Source organism: Emys orbicularis, chromosome 7, assembly GCF_028017835.1.
Source record: "Emys orbicularis isolate rEmyOrb1 chromosome 7, rEmyOrb1.hap1, whole genome shotgun sequence".
NCBI classification, from domain to species: Eukaryota; Metazoa; Chordata; order Testudines; family Emydidae; genus Emys; species Emys orbicularis.
Genome location: NC_088689.1, coordinates 94,784,590 through 94,808,318, shown reverse-complemented (window position 1 = coordinate 94,808,318; position 23,729 = coordinate 94,784,590). Strand labels below are relative to the sequence as shown.

The 23,729-nt window shown below is 41.0% G+C and overlaps 1 protein-coding gene across 1 annotated transcript in view; it reads left to right on the top strand.

Moving 5' to 3' along the window:
* Positions 1 to 23,729, top strand: part of IQSEC1 (IQ motif and Sec7 domain ArfGEF 1) — a 685,037-nt gene that overhangs the window by 437,391 nt on the left and 223,917 nt on the right. Inside the window, exon 4 of the mRNA XM_065408003.1 lies at positions 724 to 768. Coding sequence (XP_065264075.1) covers positions 724 to 768 — 45 coding nt within the window. The remainder of the gene's footprint in view (positions 1 to 723; positions 769 to 23,729) is intronic.

Below are 23,729 nucleotides of genomic sequence, written 5' to 3'. Positions count from 1 at the left end.
TTTTTGAAACCACTTCGGTTTCCAAACACCAAAAAATTTGTTTTGGTTTCCATGTCAGTTTTTCGCCTAAAAAGCTATACATTTTCATGAGAGATTTTGACAAAAACAGGAAGAAAAGTCCACAAAAAGGTATTTTTTCATCCAGCCTTAGCCAGAAGATTTAAGCTTGTGTAAATGTACGTTTGTATGAATTTCAAGTGTTTTTGCTGTATATTTCATATGCCCTCTAGCAATGTCTTTAAAACATTGAGACTTGACCACAAATATGCCTAGTAAAACAAAAATGCCTAACTATGTTTAATGCAGTGTTGTTGTAGCCGTGTTGGGCCTAGGATATTAGAAAGACAAGGTGGGTGAGGTAATACCTTTTATTGGACCGACTTCTGTTGGTGAGAGAGACAAGCTTTTGAGATCACACAGAACTCTTCCAATAAAAAATATTACCTCACCCACCTTGTCTCTCTAACTATGTTGAAAATATTTCTTCAGCATATACCATTATAAACATGAGACTCACTGTCAATTATTTTTTCTAAATAAATTCATAATTTTTTTTAAAAGCACATTGTTATTGACATTATAAAAATTTGAATTAAAAACTAGTAATAATCCTGGCAAGAAAAACCTGACACTTTAAAACTTTTGATGACTTTTGTGTTTTTAATACTTTGTCAAATCATTGTTTTAATATTTTGTAACTTTATTCTTTTGCTACTATCTCAGGACCTCGTTGGAAACAAGAAGCAGCATCTCAACTGATCCACTAAGGTACTGTAAATTAATATATCCATTAAATATAAAACACAAATAGCAACCTCAACATCTGTTCTATTACAAAACACCAAGCACACAGCATACAATCTTAATTTATCATACAAAGCTGGGAAAGGCTTTATCTAATGATTTGATTATTTACCAAACCTCACACATAGTATCAGAGAAAATAAAGGATAGTTTTCCCCTCCCTACAAACATGAGGTACTTGAAAGCTTCTGACATTAAACACCGTGCATTCTCACTCACATTGTTTGTGTGTGTGCACGCATGCGCACGTGTCTGTGTGTGCACATATGAAAAAAAAACACTAATTCCTGTAAAACCCCATCCTATGCTGAAGGGAGGTTTGGCCTTTTGTGCTGGTTATATACCTCTTTTTAATGAGTGGTGCTGATGGTTGCATCTGGATTCCTGTGGTTTTCCCCTTGCTCAGCATTCCACGAAGAGCACGTGTGTAAACATCAGAAGGTGCTTTCATGTAATCTTTGCAGTACCTTCCATTTTACTTTGATCACTGTATTTAATCTGGAAAAAATGTTGGCACCATTAACATTAGATATTAAAGGGGCACTTCTGCTCCCTTGTCATACAGTTACACATTAAAGAATGCATCAAAGATGAATGCTTCATTTGGTTAATCTGGGGCAGAATCACTTTCTCTTAAAAGAAAAAGCTGATGATTGTTTTCAAGAAAGCCTGCCTTTTGACTTGATCTGTGAGAGGACATGTGTTTTGCAGCTGGTGCTGTGCCTAACCTTATTTGAACCAGAAAGTAATTGAAAGCTGTCCATTCTGTTTGAAATAACTCAAACTAAAGGGCCCCATGGCTATTTAATCTCCTGTTGTTTTCAAAGCATGTGAATTACTCTAAGTAAAGTGGTCGAATGAGTAAGGGTTCCTAAAGAATACAGTAAAATCTTTCTAAAACGTCCCTGTCCTCTCACTCTCCTCATCACAGGCATAAGAGCACTGGGTGATACTCAGTCCTAACTCCAGTGCCATTCAAATAATCATGGATTGGCTTGCACATAGTTTCCCAGTCTGTATCATCACTCAGATACAGTTTCTGGTTTTGCCTTTTCCCTACTGCTCTGCAACCTCATTTTAGCATGTGGCTGGTGTGTGAAGTGGCATTCACTGAGAGGGAGTTACCAGAAACAATCATTGCAGCAGACATTGTTCCGGATTAAGTAAATCTTTGTGCAAGGGGCAGGTTTAATGCAATACTTTGTGTCTTTTGGGATTACTTCCCCTGGGCAGATGACAACGAGGAGGATTTAGGGAGTAGTAAATGGAGGAAAAAAGGGAGAAAAAAATCTAACAGCTGAAAAAGGAATGGGGAATTCTTTATGAACAGTGTCAATAACACTCTTAATAAAATATCTGTCCTTTAGTTTTGGGTCCATTTAGAAATGCACAGGGGAGACAGATAAATTGACATTTTTGTATAATTGTTTTATAAAACTGTTTCCCCAAATTCTTTTTAAAAATTAGACCTGATGATTAATATTCAGTATGTCCATTATCTTTACCCAGTGGGAGTATGAAAGATAGTAAGTTCATATTACGTGAACCAAATAATATGCACTGCTAACATATTATTCTTATTGCATTGTTTTTCTTGACTTACACCTTCAATTCCCAGTGTTATTTTGTTGAACCTGCTAACAGAGAGATGCTGTCTGGTGTGCATTCCCTGATGTATGTCCTTGTATTTCCAGTCCATAGTCTTATAACAACTGGCACTATTATAGTATCTTTATCACCAAGCACTATAAAAAGGCAATAGTTATGATTGGAGATCCTAGGACTTTTCCCTTTTCTGCCCATCTCCCTTTACCCAAACTCTGTATAAAGCCACTCACTGAACTATTGTAAACAGATTTTCATGAGAATATTTGTCTTATTGTCTCAAAACTGTCAGTGGTTCCAGGTATGCTTTGCAAAGAACATGTACGCAGATGGAGAGTTATACAAAACCTTACAAATTGAGACCAAGCCCAGGTTTTGATCTCGCAAAACCAAACCAAGGTCACTAAGGTTTTGCAATCCTCCCCTCTCCTCTGCCTCCAAAACAAAATTTGGGAGCACATAGGTCATGATATATCCACATCTTTTCAGTAAATGTATGCCTTCATTTCATGGTGTAACTGAGGGGAAACAAATGGGGATAGTGCATTGTTTTCGTGTATGTTTTTTTTTTTCAAAGCTAAGGCAAGGGTACATCATTTTTTCAAGATGACAATGGGTTTTTTTAATTGCTGCTTTTGAACTACTAGTAAATGCATTTTGTGCAGTTCCAGAGCTCCAAGTGAACAAAGCCATCAGGAAAAGATGTGTTAGTTTTACATTTTATCTAGGAGTTTCTCTAAGATAGCTATTTTATATAAGGGCTAAATGATACTGGAGAAATAACTTACAAAATCTAGTGTATATTAATAAGGTCAGTAGGCCTGATTTGGGAGTGCTAATAAAATAATCCATGAGGCTGATTCTTAAAGCTCTTCTGTCACAAAATGGGAAGAAGCAAAAGAGAGATTTCTGTTATTGAACATGGTGTGGACATCATCTCATCAGTTCACCCAAACAAATCTACCATTGGTAGACCATAAAATAAGGTAGATGCAGTGGTGCAAGTAAGCCGATATGGTCAGGTACGCTGTACTATTAAGACATTTATTGCCGGTACACCGTACCAGAAAGACACATTTTCAAGAATGAATTGTAGAGCCCTGCGCGGATACAAATTTATACCTGCGGATATCTGCGGATAGAAATTGGTGTCCGCTGAACCACAGGGCTCTCCTGGGAACTGCAGTGGCGAAAGGAGCAGAACATGGGGCCGCCACTCCCAGGAGCCAGCGCCTGTGCTGACAGCTTCTCCGGCACAGCTGTACTTCCCCCAGCCCCACTCCCAACCCTGTCCTCCAGTGGGGCTGTACAGACCCCAGACAGGAGATGCAGCTGCGTAGGAGGGCTGGGGGCAGGGCTAGCCACGACAGAGGAGCTGCCAGCGCGGGGCACTGGCTCCTGGGAGTGGCAGCCCCACATTCTGCTCCTTTCACCGCTGCAGTTCCCAGGAAAGCCCTGCAGTTCAGTGGATACCAATTTCTATCTGGGATATCCGCATCCATGGGTATAAATTTGTATCCACGCAGGGCTCTAGTCACGGAACATTTTTTGTGAGGAGGGGCGGGGGGTTGGTACTGTGCCGGTATGAGTTAAAATCTACTTGCACCACTAGGTACATGATTTCTTTAACACACTGAATTTCCTAACAGACACACAATATTCTTCCAGGGATGCTGTGCTGCCTGTGTCCATGTGCTATACCTTCCTGGTGTCTTTTGTCCCACCACTAACAAAACAGATCTGCCTTCCAAGAAGATGTGACTAGCTCTGCATGCCAGGAATTGTGCATTTGTGAGAACATCTAGTACCATTTGCATTTTGTATGTATCTGGTATAGAACACCAGGGGGCAAGTGCTGAGCTCAGTTGCACCGGAATATCATAGATCCAGACTCTTGATTTGATTAGATTTTTGATTTTAGTCTTATACAAATTCCATACCAAAGTGACTACATTGGATTAACTCCTTTGACTACATTAGTCTAGATTTACATGACAGTACCTGAGATTAGATTTGGGTCCATAATAATTAAAATATCACTACTACCATTATAATTCTGCTCATGTTCTTTATGAAGGGGCCTCCATGCAAGTTGTTATGCTGTCTCACAGTAAGTATTATATTTTGCATAAGTTGTCCTCTGCTATATATTGCATCAGAACAACTGACCTATGCATCCAGACATTTTGAAGTGGGCCCTGCCATCTTCCACCAGTATCTGATGTGGTGTGGTTTCCTAATATCTGAGTCTTAGCATTAGACCCTGAACCTATTGATCAGCTGAGACCCTGAATTCTAGTTTTTCCAAAATTAAAGCATTCAAGCCTTGATTTTGTGTCTGACTTCAAGGTTTCCTTTTATCATAAGCAATCTGCAGTGGTTTGTAGATGTTTAAAGAATAGGGGTACGGAGAAGATATTCAGGAGCAAAAAGCATTCAATGAATTTCCTGCTATTTCAGCTCAAAATGATTTGGTGCCTCCGAGCCCTAATAAATGAAGATGAAGGATAATGTCAAACTAAATTGTGTGTCTGTGGGATCACGTAACCCTATGTCAGAATTGTTTAAAACAAAAGAAATCTGTTTTGGGGTATTAGAACATTCCAAGAGTCAATGTTACTCTTGAAATGCTGAACAGAAAGGAAAACTTGAGGTTTCTTCATTAACCTACATGTTTGTCTATGGTACACATCACTGCAGTGTTTGGGCACCTCACAAACGTCAATGGCTTTATCCTCAGAACATCCCATGAGGTAGGGAAATATTCTTTTTGTTTTACATTCCATTATACCAGTGGGGAAGTGAGGCTCTGAGAGATTTCAATGACTTTCAACCAGTCACACCAGAAGTCTGGCAGAACCAGGAATAGAAACCTGACCTCTAGAATTCTCCTCCAGTGCCTTAACCACAAAAACATCCATCCTTACACACTTTGTTCAAGGAGCCTAGGAAATTCTTCCTACGGTCTATGTGAGGACACTACATGAATTCTAACACTGGGACTGACTCATTTCCTTTACACAATAGATGTTTATTCTGTATGTACTCTGAGGCTTGAGCTGTGGTGGCTTTAGGCCTGTAAGACGTCATCATAGGACCTTGCACATCCAGCAGCCCAAATGCATACAAGCAGACTGCCACATAGAATGCAGTCCACATTTCCCCATCAACAGTCTTATCCAAGGCTGATGCACACAGGCTGTGAAACAAAGTGAATGCTATAACAGCCCCTTCTTACTCCCAAGCCACATTTCGGCTCCACAACATTAAACCAGAGCTAATGGCATTCTTGAAGCTGTTCAGGGTAGCTATTGCTCCTTGGAATTGTGCAAGGTTTAAGCAAATTAGAGATCTCCTATTGCAGGCTTGCAAAATTGAATTTGCCCACTTGCCTGGGTGAGTGAGTAATTCTACTGGGCCAGTAAAATATCATTAAGCTTTAAGACGATCAGATGCCTAAATAAGCAGTCGAATTTGTAACATAAATTTTTCATGTAAAGTAGGGTTCAGTGATTGCTTAATTTTCATGACAATTTTCAAGGCTGTCCTATCGTCATGCAGGCAAGTGTAGCTAGCTCTAAGTTCATGCTGTATTTATTTTATAGCGCAATCTCTTTCACTAGTAGTATGTTTGAGTGCAGCCTCACTACTCCATGGATTGTCAAGACAACCATCGCTAAAGGAGGATTTTGTACTGTATGTTTTCAACTTTGCCAGTCTTTTGAAGGGCCACTTTAGAAGGGCCAGTTAGAGCACTCAGCACACTGCTGCCAGACCTGCCTCCACACACTAAAACCATAAAAGAATATGGAGATGCTGCACAGTGCTCTCTTAAGGTTACAATGCTGAAGCTGCACCACATCCAAAAATTGCTACACGATTAAGCCTATGAATTCTAAGACAAAGAAAGTAGCAGTAAAATGCCTCTTTCAAAGAACCAGTTTTATATCTAGGCTGAGCGTGAGGGGAAGCTTAATGTTTTTCATTACTTGTTTTCCAGGGGAAAAGATGAAGAGCATGTGGAGAACATAGTGGTTTTCCTTTACAAAAGTCCTAATTAGCATTTTCTGTGCATGCAGTACAGGATAATCAGTATTAGTTGCTGTCAGAAAATTCATAGACAAGTAGCTTTTACTCACTGAAAGTTCGGGATTTAAAAATATGTAATTAAGGGGAGAAACACAGTAATTTCTTCTGGAAAGGTTATCACTAGCAGAGAAAGAAATCGCCATACAGTGTGAGCAGAAAAAATAAGTGTTTTCTGAAAGCTGTGTCATTTCAGGAGCAAATGTTTTGATGGTGTCCTACTGGCTCAATAGTCTGGCTGATGTTACCCTTTTTTCTTGGGATCCTAGTGAATAATTTTTGTTTAAACTGTGGGGTGAGTTTGCTGGATTTTGTGAGCTTTTCAAGCAAGAAACTAAATATTACAGTTTTCAGAAAACCTAAAAGTAAATTTTAATAGTTTCCTCTGATTCTTTTATTTTATCTTTATCTGGACAAAATTTACAATTTCTTCTAATTTCTGTTTCTATTAGCAACAGAAGGCCAAATTCCCCTCTCCTTAACACCCCCACTCCTTGCAGTGATCTAACTCAGCTGTAGTCCGTGAAGTAGCACCAGTGAAACAGAGGTGAGAGTTTGCCATTAGGTATCAAACCCTGTGGTGCTGAAATTTAGTCCGTACTCAGGTAAAACTATCATGTAATATGGGAGCTGTTCTTGTTAATTCAAATTCAAAAGCTGGAATGGAAAAAAATAATATGTTTAATTTTCCTCTAACATGTCTGCATAATTTCCTTGCTTGAAAATAGACAAATTAATAAAGTCAGTGGGAGCATCGTTTGAGTATGGACCACAAGATTTGGCTTTCATATTATGTAGGATTGTTATAGGGGTCTGCTTTTCAAAGATAACCAGTAAAACAACTCCAGCTGTACTTTCTCTAAAATCATTTCTACAGTACCAAGCTCACTGTCAGTGGGAAAAAACTAATAAGGGATAAACACTGCGGGGGAGAAAATGATAAGGTTCCTTTAAAAGAGATGTGCCTCCTGTTCATACTGTCTTCTGCAAGTTACACACAGGTTTGTGGTCTGTTGTATTAATTTAGATGGAATAAAAGACCCAAAGAGTCAAAGGTGTTAACATGACCCTGTAAGTGTCCAGCCTTAAACTGTTTTAAACAAGGTTAGGGTTTGGTATATAGAGACCTTGGTTTGTTAGTTTCCTGGCAAACACACTAAGAAACCCAGGCACAAAGTTTAGAAATTTATTAACTAAGATACATAAAAGAGTTATAATGCAGTTCAAAATTGAAATTAAATGATTACGCAAAACAATCTTAACCAAACCTATCAAAGTCCCTTTTTAAGAAAGGACATCCATTAGTCTCCCCTGCTTAGTTGGGCAACCCTTCTTGATAGGAAGGAAAGGGTTTGTGTTGTTGCTCAGTTCTGAGATGTGAAGGATGGTCACTTTTCCTGTTTTTAACAGACCAACAGACAGACATGGGGGGGAGAAAGAGACAGGATAGTAAAAGTGGAGGAAATGCGACTTTTGTTGATGCTCTCAGGATTCCTGGGTCAGGTCAGACGGAGACTGAGGGTCAGCAGGTCAGCTGCAACAGCAGTGCTCTGGACTCTGGCTCTTCTCCTAGTCAGGGGGATGAGATATCATCTGGTAGGTCTGGTCCCTCTCCTTTACTGGTGTCTCTTACTCTGGACAGAACTGCCTAGAGCTGGTTGGAATGTTTCCTCCACTGTGCTGGAGCCATTGGTACAGTTCACCACAGGATCAGATTTTATGGCAATCTGAGTGAGGGGGGTTAGGAGGAATAATAGTGGGACAGAAAGGAACACACAAGGGAAGGGAAGACAAGCAGGATCTTACGTGTCCCCGTCTGGAGTCTCCACTGATGCAGTGGTGATGACCAGCTATTCCCACTAGTGTGCCAAAGTCTGGACTTCCCGATGATTGATTGTGGCAATCTTTGGAGCTCCAGGGGAAAGGACAAAGTCCCTGGGGCAGAGCAGGATGGAGTCCTAACAGCCCTCCTGCTCCTCCAAGAATTCCCTAGTTAGTTCACATGTCCTCACCCCTTAATGTTTGTGTTTATTTTATTGTTAATGAAACAATTGTTTCTTACTGAAATACATGCAGTCACATTTCAAATAAATCTATATGAAGCAATTTTCTAGAAGCTGCAAGGCATAAAAGTTGGCAAACAGAGAGAGTGTGACTGAGTAATACCAGAAACCAAAACACAGAATCCCTAAATATAGTTTATTATCCAGGCACTTGGGGAATTAGATATGCCGTAATGCTCATTTTAGAGCATTAAACTGTTTTACAACAATGTCAAATTAAACTGCTACAGGTAATATTTTTCAAAAGTGACTTAGGCACTGAGGATCCTAAGTCTTGTTGATGTTCAGTGTGATGTAGGCTCCTAAGTCACTTAGGTACTTTTGAAAAATGTATCCTAGTTTCTTCTTATTGATGTATTTTCAAACAACTCTACAAAATGAGAAGTCTGCATATACCTATTTCCACTACCAAAATCACAGCTAGTAGAAGAGTAAAAGTCACAGCAGTTTGAATGCAAAAAACAAGGTTACACTTTCCAACAAGGCATTTGTTTTTGTTGGTAATGTCTATCATTTGCTACAGATATTCTGAAAGCTTAGCTCTCCCTTCCCCCAAAAACATATGGTACAAATGTGCCATCCTTGCTTCCACTGAATAGTGTCCTTTTCCACTGAAATCCGTGGAATTGCTTGCAGAATAAGCTATTACTCAAAGTGAAAAAGGGTGGCAGAATTGGGCCCCATAGTGTCTCTTAAAAGATAAGAGTCCAAATGGTTTGACGTTCTAAAAAGGCAGAAAATGAAAGCTGCTTTTGTCATGCCTGTTCTAGCCAAAGGATTTTAATAGAAAATGCCACTAATTTTGACATTTATTTTCTTAAAGCAGCTCACCGCTAATTGCTTCTGTGCTCCCTTCAGAATAAAAATGGGTTTGGATTTCCACTGTAACTAAATGACAACAACTAGCTGTTATTTTGCATTTCAGCTCATTAGCCCAACCCCAAATTCACTCTCAGCTGATGAGGTTGCTATGAGTGCCTGAGCATTGCTTGTTACAGAGACATTATTTCCCTGCAAGCCAATGAAAAGCTGTCATCAAGGTTCCATTTTAGATTTTATCAATGTGTTTCTGTTGCCCTAGCAACTGGAATCAGCCTATCTCAGCGAGGCTTTATCTTGCTGGCTTTTATAGCTGGGAGCTTGCCCCACTGTGCACCATGTGGTTCAGATGATTAGTTTTTCTTCACACAGACCTAACTGGCTAAGTGTGTTGGGAATAAGATAAGCATAATTTATTTTGTGAGTGGGGAGGGTCCACACTTTTGCTTGTCATTTTTTTCCCCTGTCATAAGGAAACCCACATTTTTCATAGGTGCTGGCAGACAATGGAACAGATGTGATTCACACCAGAGGAGCTGACTAAAACAGTTGTATGCTGCTAGAAAACTGAGGAGTTTTCATAGGATGGGATGTTAACACTACTGTGATTATAGGGCAGTTGTTCTCAGACCTGATTAGGATAATTGCTTACATTTTCCTAAGGGCTGTGAGCTTCAAGGATGCTTTCCAGGGGGCCATCAAGAATCCTAACTGGAATATATACTAATTGTTTGTCCAAAGAGCTTTCAGAATGGCCTAAAATAGCAAAAAGGAGAAGTGGGATTTCTGTGTAATAACAGCTACATTGGTTGTGTTTGGAGGCATTTGGAAAGATAGACTGAAATCAGGATCAAAGAGCACAGTAAATGAATTTCTAGCCTTTGTGCTGTCTCTGTATTAAAGTAGTGTAACTGTGCAGGTGCTTTGCCATGTGGATGGGTCGCTTCATACACTGGTAGCAATTAGAAACACTTATGCTGCAGCAATAAGGCGGGGGGGAAATTGGATTTGAGTCAGTCAACTCAAAATTAAAAAAAGTACTGTATTTAAAAAAACCCAAAACCTAGCTGCAGACTACAGTTGCTGCAGTAAAACTATTTGAAAATGCTGAAGTTGAAGGCCTTCTGCTTGGATTACTGGCAGTTTTTATGTCTCCAGCCTCTTCATGGTTTCTATAAAAGGTAAGAAAACATTAACTTTGAAATGCTTTTTCAGAACTGGATGGCTGCACATCATGCCACCAGTGCATTTACTTGCTCTTCTGTTCGACTGTTGAAAGGCAAGCGTACATGCGGGAGAAAAAGGGAGTGGTGCAGAAATTAATGGGAACTTGTGGCAAATACTATAAAGCTGCTTACTATTGCATCAGCTATCACCCCTTTTGTGCCTGCAAATGCAGAAGGTGATATTGTTTGTTGTTAACATTTACTGTAAGTCAGATTAACTCAAAAGTAGTGCATGAATTTGAGTTCTATCTGATTATTTTATTCTCAGGTATAGTAGCTGCTGCTGTTTAGTTTAGGAAACCTAAATAGCATGAGGAGATTGGGATGTAATGGAATTGTATGTAATGCTGATAAGACTTTTTCTTGCAGGATTATTTGATAATACTACATTTCATGTTTCTTTTCTGATAACAGAATCAATGCACATCACAGTCATTCAAAGCAATGGCACCACTCCCAGGCAGGTCTGACAGAAAGCTTCAATGATTGATGGTGAATAGTGATCATAAAGAATAGGGAAGGGTGTCAGATGCGTTGAGCTTGCCTATTCATGGAAGAGCAAAATAAGCAATTCCATTTAATGTGAACACTGAACTTACCCTGATGGAGTTTTTTATCTAAACTTCAGATTTCTCACTCTTTAGAATATGTTATTAAATGGGGAAAATTATATGCAGCTGAACTTTCTTTTTGGATATCCACAATCAACCCAAAATGGTGTTCATTTGATTGTTAACAAAATTGGTGTGATTCTTTAAAATAGCATTCTGTCTTTCTTCTGTACACTTTGTATTGTCAGCTTCTATTATCAGCCCACAGAAAGTGCTTTGTACTAAATGCTAATTGTAGCAGAATTTATCATGCAGTGAAGAAGGGAACTATTCTGATCATTTTCAAGGAATTAGGTCTCCCCCCACCCCACGATTCGATATTCTGTCAGATAGGATCCTCAGCTGTGACTGTTTGCCTGAAAGAGATCTGTTTATACTCCTGTTTTTGTTGTTTTTTCATGAGCTTTGTTTTAAGTAGAAAGATTCCAAAGTTAGCCATATGCTTCAGGAGATTTAATGTCCCTACAAATGAAATAGGACGTGTTATATTCTCCTGCATGTGACAACTTGACCTAATACTTTCCCCCCAGCCTATTGTGATGTCTTCCTTTTATGCTAAGAAACTACATAATGTGATAGAGATACTGCCAGATTGCTCTGAGGTGGATAGTCAAATACAGCTCAACTATAGCTTGATGTTTTGGGTGCCTCGCTAATTCTCAGGTGTGTTACAAACTGCCTACCCTATAGCTGCTTTTTTTCCCTTGGTAGATGGCCTGAACAGTAGCCAGGGGGCTACTATGTTCATTTCCATCAAAACTATTCATTTGTTTGTCACCAAAACCAATGTGAACTTAGGCCCTGATTCTGCAAGTGCATCTGCGTAAGTGGACACGGGGGTCCACGCAGGCGGATGTGGCCAGAGAGATCAAATGGGAGAGCGATGACAAAAAAATCAAGGAAACTGACAACTTTCTCACACTTTGTAGAAATAAGAGGTTAAAAAACAAAGCCAATTTCTCACTAAAACAGAGTGACAAAATGTGAAGTACTGATTAAAAATATATGCCTCACTTTCATGACACTTTAAATTATTCTTCATTAGTGATTTTAAATTAGCTTAAAATGTTCTTGGAACAGAGCCAAATGCTGGCTATAAAAAGGAATATATCTGTAATTGAAATTAAGTAACCCAAAATGGAAACTTGATTAACACTTGCCTTACATAGTCCTCAGCACATGAGCTTTTGGCGGTAGCATTATTTCTATCCTATTCTGTGTTATGCTGATGGCCGTGGGGAAGGGAGGAGGGACAGGGAGCAGGAGGGTACTTCAGGGAACCTTGGCAGGAACATGACAGGATACAGACCTTACAGGTGGTGCTTCCTTGAGCTCTAGGTGTGGGGCCTGGCTAACATGCCCAGTGACAATCTGTGGTCCCAGGAGAGCACAGTGAGACATCTTGGGGAAGCAGGTTCAGATCCTCAGCCGGGCCCAACATGCAACTGTAGTGCCATTGGCAGCAGATGCTTTTCAAAGCAACACTTAAGAACACTGCAGAGCATGTTGTCCCTCTTGTCCCTTAGCCATGCTCCTCAGCACCCACATCTCGCTTTCATAAGTATAGCTGAGCAAGCGGGTTGTAACAAGTAATATGACTAATATCTTCTTTTTCTGTTTCTGGAGTGTCTCAGCAGAGTGTGATTTTTATGCTCAAATTTATGCATTATTCAAAATGATTAAGCAACATTGTTGTCAGTTTAACAGCACTCTGGCCTACTCTTCCACATTTAGTAATCAAGCTGTGTTACTTAGTTGCTACTGGTCAGTAAAGTCAGACTGTTTTGTCTCTGTTTCCTGACTGGATGAGTATAACTTATTTGGCCTGGCATTGCAACAGGATTCACTAGCACTGACTCTTCCACCTATGTGGAATCTCATTGACCTCAAAGGGACTCCATGAAGGGTCAGTTACAAGATGGGGGCCACATGTAATACTGTAAGGCTACCATAGTGTTGGGTGTGTGTCTGTGCGCAGCACAGAGAATAAAATAATCAAGTTTCTGGTGTGAGTGCTCATGAAAATGCCCTGGCCAGTATTTCAACTGCAAACTTGAGATTCACTTCTGTGAGCGTTTGTGCTCCTGGAGCTGTTGGTACAATTCCTCCAGAGTGAAATGAGAGATGCCCTTTTAGTTTACATCTGCCCAAAGATACAGTATTGGCTGAAATCCTGGCTTTGTTGACATCAAAGGAGTTTTGCCATTGACATCAGTGAGGCCAGGATTTCACCCATGGTGTCTTTCATGGCATAAAACATTTAGTCTTCCATTTAAAAAAAAACAAAAAAAACCAGTTAAAATGACTCCTTGTTGAGTAATGACAGGGAGGCCTCAAGTAATTTTGTGTTCCTGCACTAATAAATTGCTTTTGTCTGAGTCGCAGTAAGTGGCTTGCTGTACACAGCAGTTTATGAAAAAAACCTCATATATAAATGCTTAATACATTAACTGATGATCGTTTCTGTGAAACTCAAATTTCCTGTCTCTTTTCTTGATGACAAAATACTGGTTAATTTATGATCAATGCCATAGCCCTTAGTTGTATTGGCGAGATTTCAACACTCTTTGAATTTAAAGGGCACAGGCATGGTAAATATCTTTCCATGATGGATTATAGCCCAAAATGAACAAATCACTCTTGATTTTTTTTATGGGCATTTGAGGATGAATGTGTCATGTTTAATCAGAGGATTATGATGATGAATTGCAGACCCACGTGACTTTACTTCAGGTGTAGAGTGTGAAAGTGAAGATTCCCTTTAGTTCAGCCACTCTTCTGGTGCATCATAATGTGCATCTACCAGGTGGTGTGTAATAGCCCAAGTGAGAAATGTTACCATTAGCACTGTATTAAAGTTAAAGCCTAAGGTGAGAAAATCTGTTACTGGCAGTGAGAAAAGTGGGGTCTGTAACTTCTATTTAGGCTCCGCTCTCCTCACTACCAGATAATTAGATATAAAAAAATCAACAAACCACACTTTTTTTAATGTACTGTACTTCAGTCCAGTTGCTTGATGCTGTAGTTTATTTTTTTAAACAGTGAAATTATTTAACAAGGAACTGAAAAATACTATTGCATGGACAATATCTGAGCCTACTTCTTCAGACATCCCAGTGGATGAATATGTGATAGTATGGTGAGTGAGAGAGACATCTTTCAGTCCTTCCACAGGTTCAGAAAGCAGGGATTAACTAGAATTATGTTTGTCTCCAACTAGGAATTATAACAACATTCTTTCAGGCCATGATTCAGGAAAGACTTAAGCACATACTTAAGTTCATCTGTGTTCAGGTCAGCCCTGAAGAAGTGTTCACATGTAAGTATGTGCTTAAATCCCATTAAGATGTTTCAGTGGTTGTCCTAAATAAAGATGCTTTCCTGAATCAGACCTTAATTACAGGCAGCATGGTGGGCAGCATGTAACTAACCATAAAAATGGAAACTTGTAGCAGTTGAGGCCATTAGACCAATCACTAGCCTTAGCTTAGATGCAGTTTGTAAGAAAGGCATAGATGTTCTAGATTGTTATTGCCCTGTAGTTTTATTCTTTGTTTAAAAACATGCTTCATTTGGTTGTTATGGAACCCCGGTACTTATTGGCTGTATCCAGGCACTATTACTGATATTTCTAGAACAATGTTAAATCACCAGAGATATGCAAGCTAACTTGGATATTACACAAACAATAAGGAAATATGAAAGTTGTATTAACTGATTTTTTGTTTAACAGAAAGTAAGCAGTTGCTATTACACAATTACAAAAGGAATGAAGTTTTTGAATTTATGTCTATTATAAAAGAAAGTGGTAAGATAAAGGGGGAAAGGGTATCTAGAGGAGTTATCTGCAATGTCAAAAGGTGCATCCAGGGAACAATAATCATAAACTACTCTAAGAGGACAAATTACAGTCACAATTGCTGTGGAGAGAGAGAGAATACTCTGGTCACCTATTTTCTACAGTATTTATATACGTGTGTGTGTTTGTTAGGGTTGCCAACTTTCTACTTGCACAAAACCAAACACCCTTGCCCCACCCCCGCCCCTGCTCCTCCTCTGTGGCCCCACCCCTGCTCACTCCATTCCCCTCTCCCTCTGTCACTCGCTCTCCCCACCCTCCCTCACTCACTCATTTTCACTGGGCTGGCTCAGGAGGTTGGGGTGCGGGAAGGGGCGAGGACTCCGGCTAGGGGTGCAGACTCTGGAGTGGGGTTGGGGATGAAGGGTTTGGCATGCGGGAGGGTGGTGGGCTGGGATCGAGGGATTTGGAGGGCAGGAGGGGAATCGGGTGCAGGCTCCGGGCGGCGCTTACCTCAAGCAGCTCCCAGAAGCAGCAGCATGTCCCTCCTGTGGCTTCTACACGGAGGTGCGGCCAGGCAACTCTTCACACTGCCCCATCCACAGACACCACCCCCACAGCTCCCATTGGCCACGGTTCCTGACCAATGGGAGCTGCAGAGCCTGCGCTTGGGGCGGGGCAGTGTGCGGAGCCCCCTGGCTGCCCCTATACATAGGAGACAGAGGGGGAAACATGCCACTGCTTCCAGGAGCCGCGCGGAGCCACAGCAGGCAGGAAACCTGCCTTAGCCCCGCTGCGCTGCCGACCAGACTTTTAACGGCCTGATCAATGGTGCCGACTGGAGCCACCAGGGTCCCTTTTCAACTGGGTGTTCCGGTTGAAAACCAGACACCTGGCAACCCTAGTGTGGGTATGTATGCGCATGCACTCACACACTTCATAGTCCACCAGACTGGTGAATTTCTTTCTCTTTTTAGAGGTTAGTGTCATTTGGATTATTATCTTTCTGCTCTCTTAAATAATGAGTTTCTCTCTTTAGGATTGCTATCTGTCCTGATCAAAGCAATGGCAAAGATGGTGGAAAAATAACTGAAATTTTGTCTCGAACTTGTATCTAGTGGTCACTCTATATGTTACTAGGAACAAATAGTTTGCTTTCACTTGACAGTGACTTCATCCAGAACAAGGCTGAGTCATAACGCCTGCAGTGCAGCTCTCTAGGGAGGTTAATGTTTGGCAAATTTGCTGTAAAATAGAGAACAGCTGAGAGTATGAAATCTCTCTTCTCCCCCATAAAATCTACCATCCCTTCATGGGGTTATTACAGTACATACAGCACATGTTGCAGAACTTGCCTCATTTCTACATAGAAAATGATTGGGTGCCTCAGCTTCCCCATCCTTAAGAAAGGGATAAAACATGGGCTGTCGTGCGGTTTAATATTTTGAAGGACTTTGGGACTCTTGGATGAAAGATGTAGTATAAAAGTGGTGCATTATTGTGCAATTCATTCTTCCTATTGTAATAAAGTAAAGTGATGGTAAATCTAATTTGAGGTAAACAACCAGAACTCTGAATTCTTATTCATATATTTCTTCTCCACCTCATTCCTGCTGTTTTATTTCTCTGCCTCTCTATGATATCCAACAGGCCAACCAACTAGTCCTCCTTCCAAAATGTCCTTCATCCCCCTTCCTCTCTATCGGGAACAGGAAAAGTCTGTCCTATGTCTCTCCAATTGCACCTCCTTTCAGCTTCTCTATAAACTCCTTCAACACAGACAGCTTTGAAGGGTTTATCTCAGGACCTTGTAGAACTCCACTGTCTGTGCTGGGCCCCGTACAGCTCAAACCATTTGCCCATCATTTATGCCGCCAGAGTTGCGTGCCAGATTCTTCTTTCAGTATCTGGTGTCTACCACATTTATTGATATAACTGATGGACAGGCCCTAGTGCTGTTAAATTTTAACTGTGCATTTGGCTGTAGGCCCAACAGAAGGAGTTGGAGTCCTTCTGGATTCCCTCTGATAGTCTTCCAAGCAGAGGCACTTGTAGGGAAGGAGGGGTAAACATACAAGCTGGGGACGCATGAAGAGAAAGAGACTGTCAGAAGTTGCAGGCGGAAGAGTGCTGAACGGGCTAGGTGTAAACAGCGCATGTTGACTGATTTATCAACTAGATTGTTGGAGAATGAGGTGGGATGCCCCTTAGCCAAACCTTTCTGAACTTTCAAAACACTTTGGTTTGATTCCATAATAGAACTGGGATTTGGACCAGTTCTTAGTGTTTAGCCATCCCTGTTAGAAAGAGCAAAGAAAACCCAGGCCAAATGTATCAGAAAGATTATTTAAAAATAATAATATGTTAAATGTTCTGCAAACTCTCCTTTTCTATTGTCTAGAATGTGCCTAAAAGGGTTAAATCAGAGAAGGAAAGGACTATAGAGCAAAGAGTAAATGAGAAAAAAATACAAGGTAAAAAGGACAGAAGAATGAGTTTAAATAGAATGTACTACAAATGATGACTCATTACAAATGAAAGATCTAAAGATATTGTAAATTGCCTAAATAGCCAGAGTGCTTTTTGATCTAAAATTTTAAACCCTTCCATTTGCAAGGCTTCTGTCCATCCTTAATTGGTAGAAACATTCCCTTTATGCAGCCACTTACCTAGCTAAAAATAGGCCTAGAACTGCCCTGACATCCAGAAATCTATGTGATAGTTGCTAGCTTCAACACTTACCCACCCCTCTCAACTGAGGGCCCTACAAATATCATCTGTCAACTTCATAGTAAAATTGCTTTGAAAATCCTGTTACTTGATCATTTCCTGCTAGAAGAAAATATTTAAAAACAAATAAACAAACTTGTTGGGCACAGTAAATCTGTACCCCTTTTGAATGTGAATATGTTGTGCTTTTCCTAACTCATTATAACAAAAGAGCAGCAGTACTGTTTAACTAATAAGATTGCATTAGTTTAAAATACATACAGTGTACAGTGAGGCATGTGTGCAGAGCACAGGACTTCATCAAAAAGCAAATCAGGTAAGATGTCCTGGATGATTGTTTCACCAGTGAAGCACTTCAGAGTGACTTCCATGATGGGCATGACACTGTCAGGCTATCTCCTTGACAGTACTGGCAGAACACTCTGCTTATCGAGTTAGCTTTTATGTAGAATACGGATGATTCTCAGGGGGGTGGAAGAGAATAGAACTTGATCCTATGACTTATGTGTTACCTTCCTGTTAATATCACATAAAAGTAGTGAACCGCCTACAATATCTGTTAGAATGGTGGCTCTAGCATTTTAAAATGCTTATAAATAATGTATGTCCGTTTAACTGTTTTTATCTGAAACAGACTTTCATTCCCATGTAAGAAATACAAGATAATGTAAAATGTGAATAAAATTCTGTGGCCTTTGTATCTCTCAAATAGTTCCCAAATAGCCGCTCCCTTTGAAAATGTATTCCTCACCCCACTCATTACCATATTGTTTCAAGGGCACTTACATGTCAGGCACACATTCAGTGAGAGAGACTAAGTAAGGATTTAAGAGGCAGGCTGGGGTTCAGGGCCTTCCTCCCAGTAATATATATTTAGAGAGAGCTTTGTCCACTGAATGTATGTATGATCTTTGCTTTTAGAGTGAGTCTGAGAATGGTGGGAGAACATTTTATCTTAGTTTTTAGGAAGAAATCCCTAATTCATGCAAAGCTATGAAAGTACTTCACCAAGGTGGGTGGTGGTATCTCTATTTGATACAAGAGGAAGCTGAGCCAGAAAGAGGAAAAATGACCTGACCACTTGACACAGAAAGCCAGTGGCAGTCAGGAATAGGCTGGAGGAAGACTAAATTCTGATGTAGTCTGCTGGTGTAAGGTACCACAAAGTATTATTAGATATATTAACATATCTTATGAAAATAACAGATGGGGGTTGTTGTAGGGGGATGTTAAAATGATGTAGGTGGTTGTATTTGGGGAAGCCAAAGTATAGTAGAAGGCAGTAGCTTTATATCACTCAGTTATATGGCAGAACCTTGGAAGGAGATTGTGGTGTATTATGTATGTGCCATCAGGATGGCATCATTGTAGGGCTAGTCATTCCTATTGAGAATAATCACCGCATGGTGTACAGTCCCTAATAGACTGGTGATGCTTTGCCTGACAGCCGCACATGAAGGACATCACAGACAGAGGAACATTCTAACAGAGGCTTCGAAGGAGGATAGTGGGAGGAGAAAGGACAAATCAGTTGGTGACAGTATCATGCATCGCCTTGAGTGGGGTTCCGCTTCATTCCCCATCACTAATACCCATTGAAGCTTTTCATGAAAAATGAGACACACACCCTAGTCCGTTATAACCAAGAGCACAGCTGTTATGGTACTTAACTGAGATGCAGGAGACCTGGGAGAACCAGGTTCAGATCCTTGCTCTGCGTGATTCAGAGTAGGAACTTGAACCCAGGTCTCCGACATCCCAGGTCAGTGACCTAGCCACTGGATTATCAAGTCAGTCTCAGTGTCCCTTTCTTAATCTCTCCAGTTGGAGTTGTTCCCCTGTGTATGAATAATTAAATATTCCCTGAGCTGGAGAGAGACTGACTCTCTTGCCCAATTGTTAGGTCACTTAACTAGTATGTGGTAGTCCTGCTCCAATGAATAATTATTTATATAAAGGGGAACAATTCCAAGAGGGCCCACCCCAGAATAGCCAAGAACCTAGTTCTTCAAGGCACTCTCCCCAGATGTACAAGGTGAGTGAGGGGCATCTCTCTCAGAAATTCCACTCTGGACCTGAGAAACCTTCCCAACAAAAGTTTTATTGAAACTGCCTCTTTTGCAGGAAAGGGGATTGGGAGTGTGTGGGGGGCGTGGTGGGGGAATCAACGTTGTCTGACAAAAAACTGTTTCATCAAAAAAATCCTGACCAGCTCTGTTCCCAAGAGTCACATGAGGGGGCTGATGAACATGGGCCTAGAGTTGCTGGTCCTTAGCATCTCTCAGGATCAGGCCCTTGGTTTCTAGGGCAGAGTGGCTGTAGGACTCATGGAAGAGCAATAGACTTTCCCAGACAACAATTTTCTAAAAACAACCCTCACCCCCATCCCCGCCACCACCCCCATTTGCTGTATTGATTTGCTCAATATGTCAGTGTGCAAGAAGATTGTCACTTATTGCAGTTGTTACAGTAGATTATGATCGATGTATGAAATGGAAAAGCCATGTCTAATGTCCGTAAAATAGACGTGGTGTCGGTGGGACCCTTCTGTGTTCTGGCACATCCTGACTGGTGTCATCTGATGAAAGAGAGTAAGTCTTCAAAAAAAATTAAATCATTTGATATGCTCTTCTCCATTGTTTTTCAGGCTCACGAACATCAGGGGGAACTAAAGTCAAGGAAACTAAATAGCCAAGACAAAAGGCACTTAGCTGTCACTGCTGCCAAAATCTCTCCCCGAATAAGATTTTAAAAATAAGTGAGAATAAAGACCAAAGGAAAATGCACAGTTTAGGTTATCAGTCCATTGTCACAGCTGAGAGAAAGATAAGACACAATGGATGTGGCTTAATTAGGCCACAACTTTATTCACTTAACTTATGTTGGAACAACCAGCAATAAATTGTACCATGCAGGTAGGTCATCATTATTTCCTTAATCATTTATACTTATTTGGGAGGGTTGCCATCAGCCCTCCTGCTTCCCATCCTAGTTCTGGCAGCCTGTTGTTGGGACCCCACCAGCATCCCTTTGTATGAGGGTTAAGAGGGTCTGGGAAAAAGTGGGGAGGTTGTCACCCCTGCTCTACCAGATATTACAGCCCCAACCCCCTTTCCTTAATTTCCTTAGGAGATGTCTCCCCACAAACCCTCATCCATCTCCTGTTTATTCTTGTACCATATCCCTTCTGCAACAAATACTTGCACAGGATATCTGCCAAACCTGTTGCCTACTGTGTTGCAGCATTATTGATCTAACCGCTATCCCTGTCTCTACTGGGTCCCTGACCAGCTGTGGGGAAACCCACCCAACCTGATCAATGTGACAGTGCAGGAAAAATTCCTTCCAGCCTAAAAGGAGCAAGGTGACTAGCCCAGCGCCCACAGCCAATCATAGAAACCCAGTTCTACTCTGACCCTGTGGGTGGGTGTTGCTGGCCTGAGATGTAGAGAGAGAATTCCTACCAAGGTACACTGGGTATAAATACCTCCTCCACTCAGGCACGTGTTGAGCCAGTTTTTCCTCAAACTTGGTCCTACCATTTCCCTTTCCTCCCTAGCTTTGTTCTGGTAAGTTCCCCTTCCCCCCCATCACACTTACTTTGACTGCAGCTCCTTAAAGAGCTTCTTTCTTTCTATAGCCAGACAAAGACTTACTCAGCTGTAGTGAGCACATGCTCTCTTTGTTGTCCTTTCTGTCTCTTGACCCTATAGCAAGGGTACAATTTACCAAGAAGCAGACTACAAAACAAGGCAAACACAGGGTCTTCTTAGGGTATGTACAACATGCCTCAGGTGGCAGGTGACCAGGATTTATCACCGAATTTGGTCCACTGGTTGGCTCATTAGCTTGCCTGGGCTGGGTACTGATGGGGAGTGACATGTGAGGGTCAAATCAGCCACAGGTTTTGTTAATCACCAGTTCACAATAAGAGAATGCCTTGTGTACAGAGGTTGTTGTGCATTGGTAATCTGCAACAGCTGTTGTGGGATCAGTTGCACTGATCGACGAATGTTGCTGGGGCAATGATTGAACATGGCAGTGCGCTGGCCCCCTTCAGTGAAGCCTTGCCAAGCAGATGCCAGCAGGTATTAAGCATACCTCTGAAATGTCCCTCATGCACTCCCAAAGTTACCTACATTCCACACAGATTTAGTGACCTCTGAAATCTATTTGTAGAAAATTATTTACATCAGAAATAAAAATAAATAACTCATGAAACTGTAGAAAGCGTTATTAACCCCAGAAGAATAAATCCCACAGCATTCTAACTTTCCTGTGTGTGTGTGTGTGTGCGTATCCCTCATTTGATATCTTTGTCACACACTGAGTCCCAAATGTGGGTGTTGGCAGGTTGAGGGCAATGAGAATTCCACTGCTTGCAAAGTGCATGTGCCTGAGCGGACAGTTACTTCATTTGCCTTAGACCTCATTGTGAGTTAGTGACACAGCTGGGAATGGAACCCAGATGTCCTGAGTACCAGTCCATGAGACCATAGTCCTTCCCTTCTGTGGTGTACACTGTACTAGCAATGACAGGAGTTAACATCTAAGTTTTATTTATGTTAATATGAGATGATGTAGTGATATGTTACACATTGTTCTTATATGACATTAGCTGGAACAGAATTATCTGCACAGTGAAAAGCACTCAGTGGTTTGAGCATTGGCCTGCTAAACCCAGGGTTGTGAGTTCAATCCTTGAGCCATTTAGGGATCTGGGGCAAAAATCTGTCTGGGGATTAGTCCTGCTTTGAGCAGGGGGGTTGGACTAGATGACCTCCTAAGGTCCCTTCCAACCCTGACATTCTATGAAAGTTTAAAACAACTCAATGGGGGAAAAAAACCTTTTCTCATGATGGATCTCAATCTGGTATCTTTCTAAATCTGGCTTTGTAGCTAGTATTTCTAATGCACTTCTCACTGCAGCATCTAGATCTTCTGCTCTCTCTACTTTCATAGATCCCCCATTGATGTGACCAGGTCAGCTTATGTAAAGATGTTACAATATCGCAGTTTAGATCCAAGAGGAGAATGTAGCCTAATTTTGTGTCTTCCTGAACATGTAAATTATAGAGATACAAAAATAGAACAAGTAGAGGCACAAAGAGATACCAACAGAGGTAGAGAGCTAAGAATTCCCCCAAGCTGCACAATACCCCCAATAGAATACAAGAAAAAGGGATAGGTATCTATCTTGTACAATGTATAAAATATATTTGTTAAATAAGCTATCCAGATGCAAAAGAACAATTCCATCTTGTAGGCATGACATGTGTCAAGTTTGTAAATTAAGAAGATGGACTAGATCCAGTTGGTCTGTATGATGAAGTTTTATGGTGTCCTTCCAATGCAGAAAGACCATTTTAAATGGTTATGTTAATAGCGACAAAGAGTCCTGTGGCACCTTATAGACTAACAGACGTACTGGAGCATAAGCTTTCGTGGGTGAATAATGAAGTGGGTATTCACCCACGAAAGCTTATGCTCTAATACGTCTGTTAGTCTATAAGGCCTGGTCTACACTACCCGCCGGAATCGGGGATCGATTTATCGCGTCCCGTCAGGACGCGACAATCGATCCCCGAATCGACGCTCTTACTCCACCAGCGAAGGTGGGAGTAAGAGCCGTCGACGGGAAGCCGCGGAAGTCGATTTTGCCGCCGTCCTCACAGCGGGGTAAGTCGGCTGCGATACGTCGAATTCAGCTACGCTATTCGCGTAGCTGAATTTGCGTATCTTAAATCGACCCCCCCCTGTAGTGTAGATGTAGCCTTAGGTGTCACAGGACTCCTTGTCGCTTTTTACAGATCCAGACTAACACGGCTACCCCTCTGATATGTTAATAGTGGATCTCCAAGAGTTTTCTGTAGTAAATAAATCCAAAGCTGCTGGTTTAAAATGTGTAACATGCCTAGTTTTTTATTTATTTATTTAGTGAGAAATGACTAACTTGGTCCCAGAATAATTGTTAAGGGACAGTGAA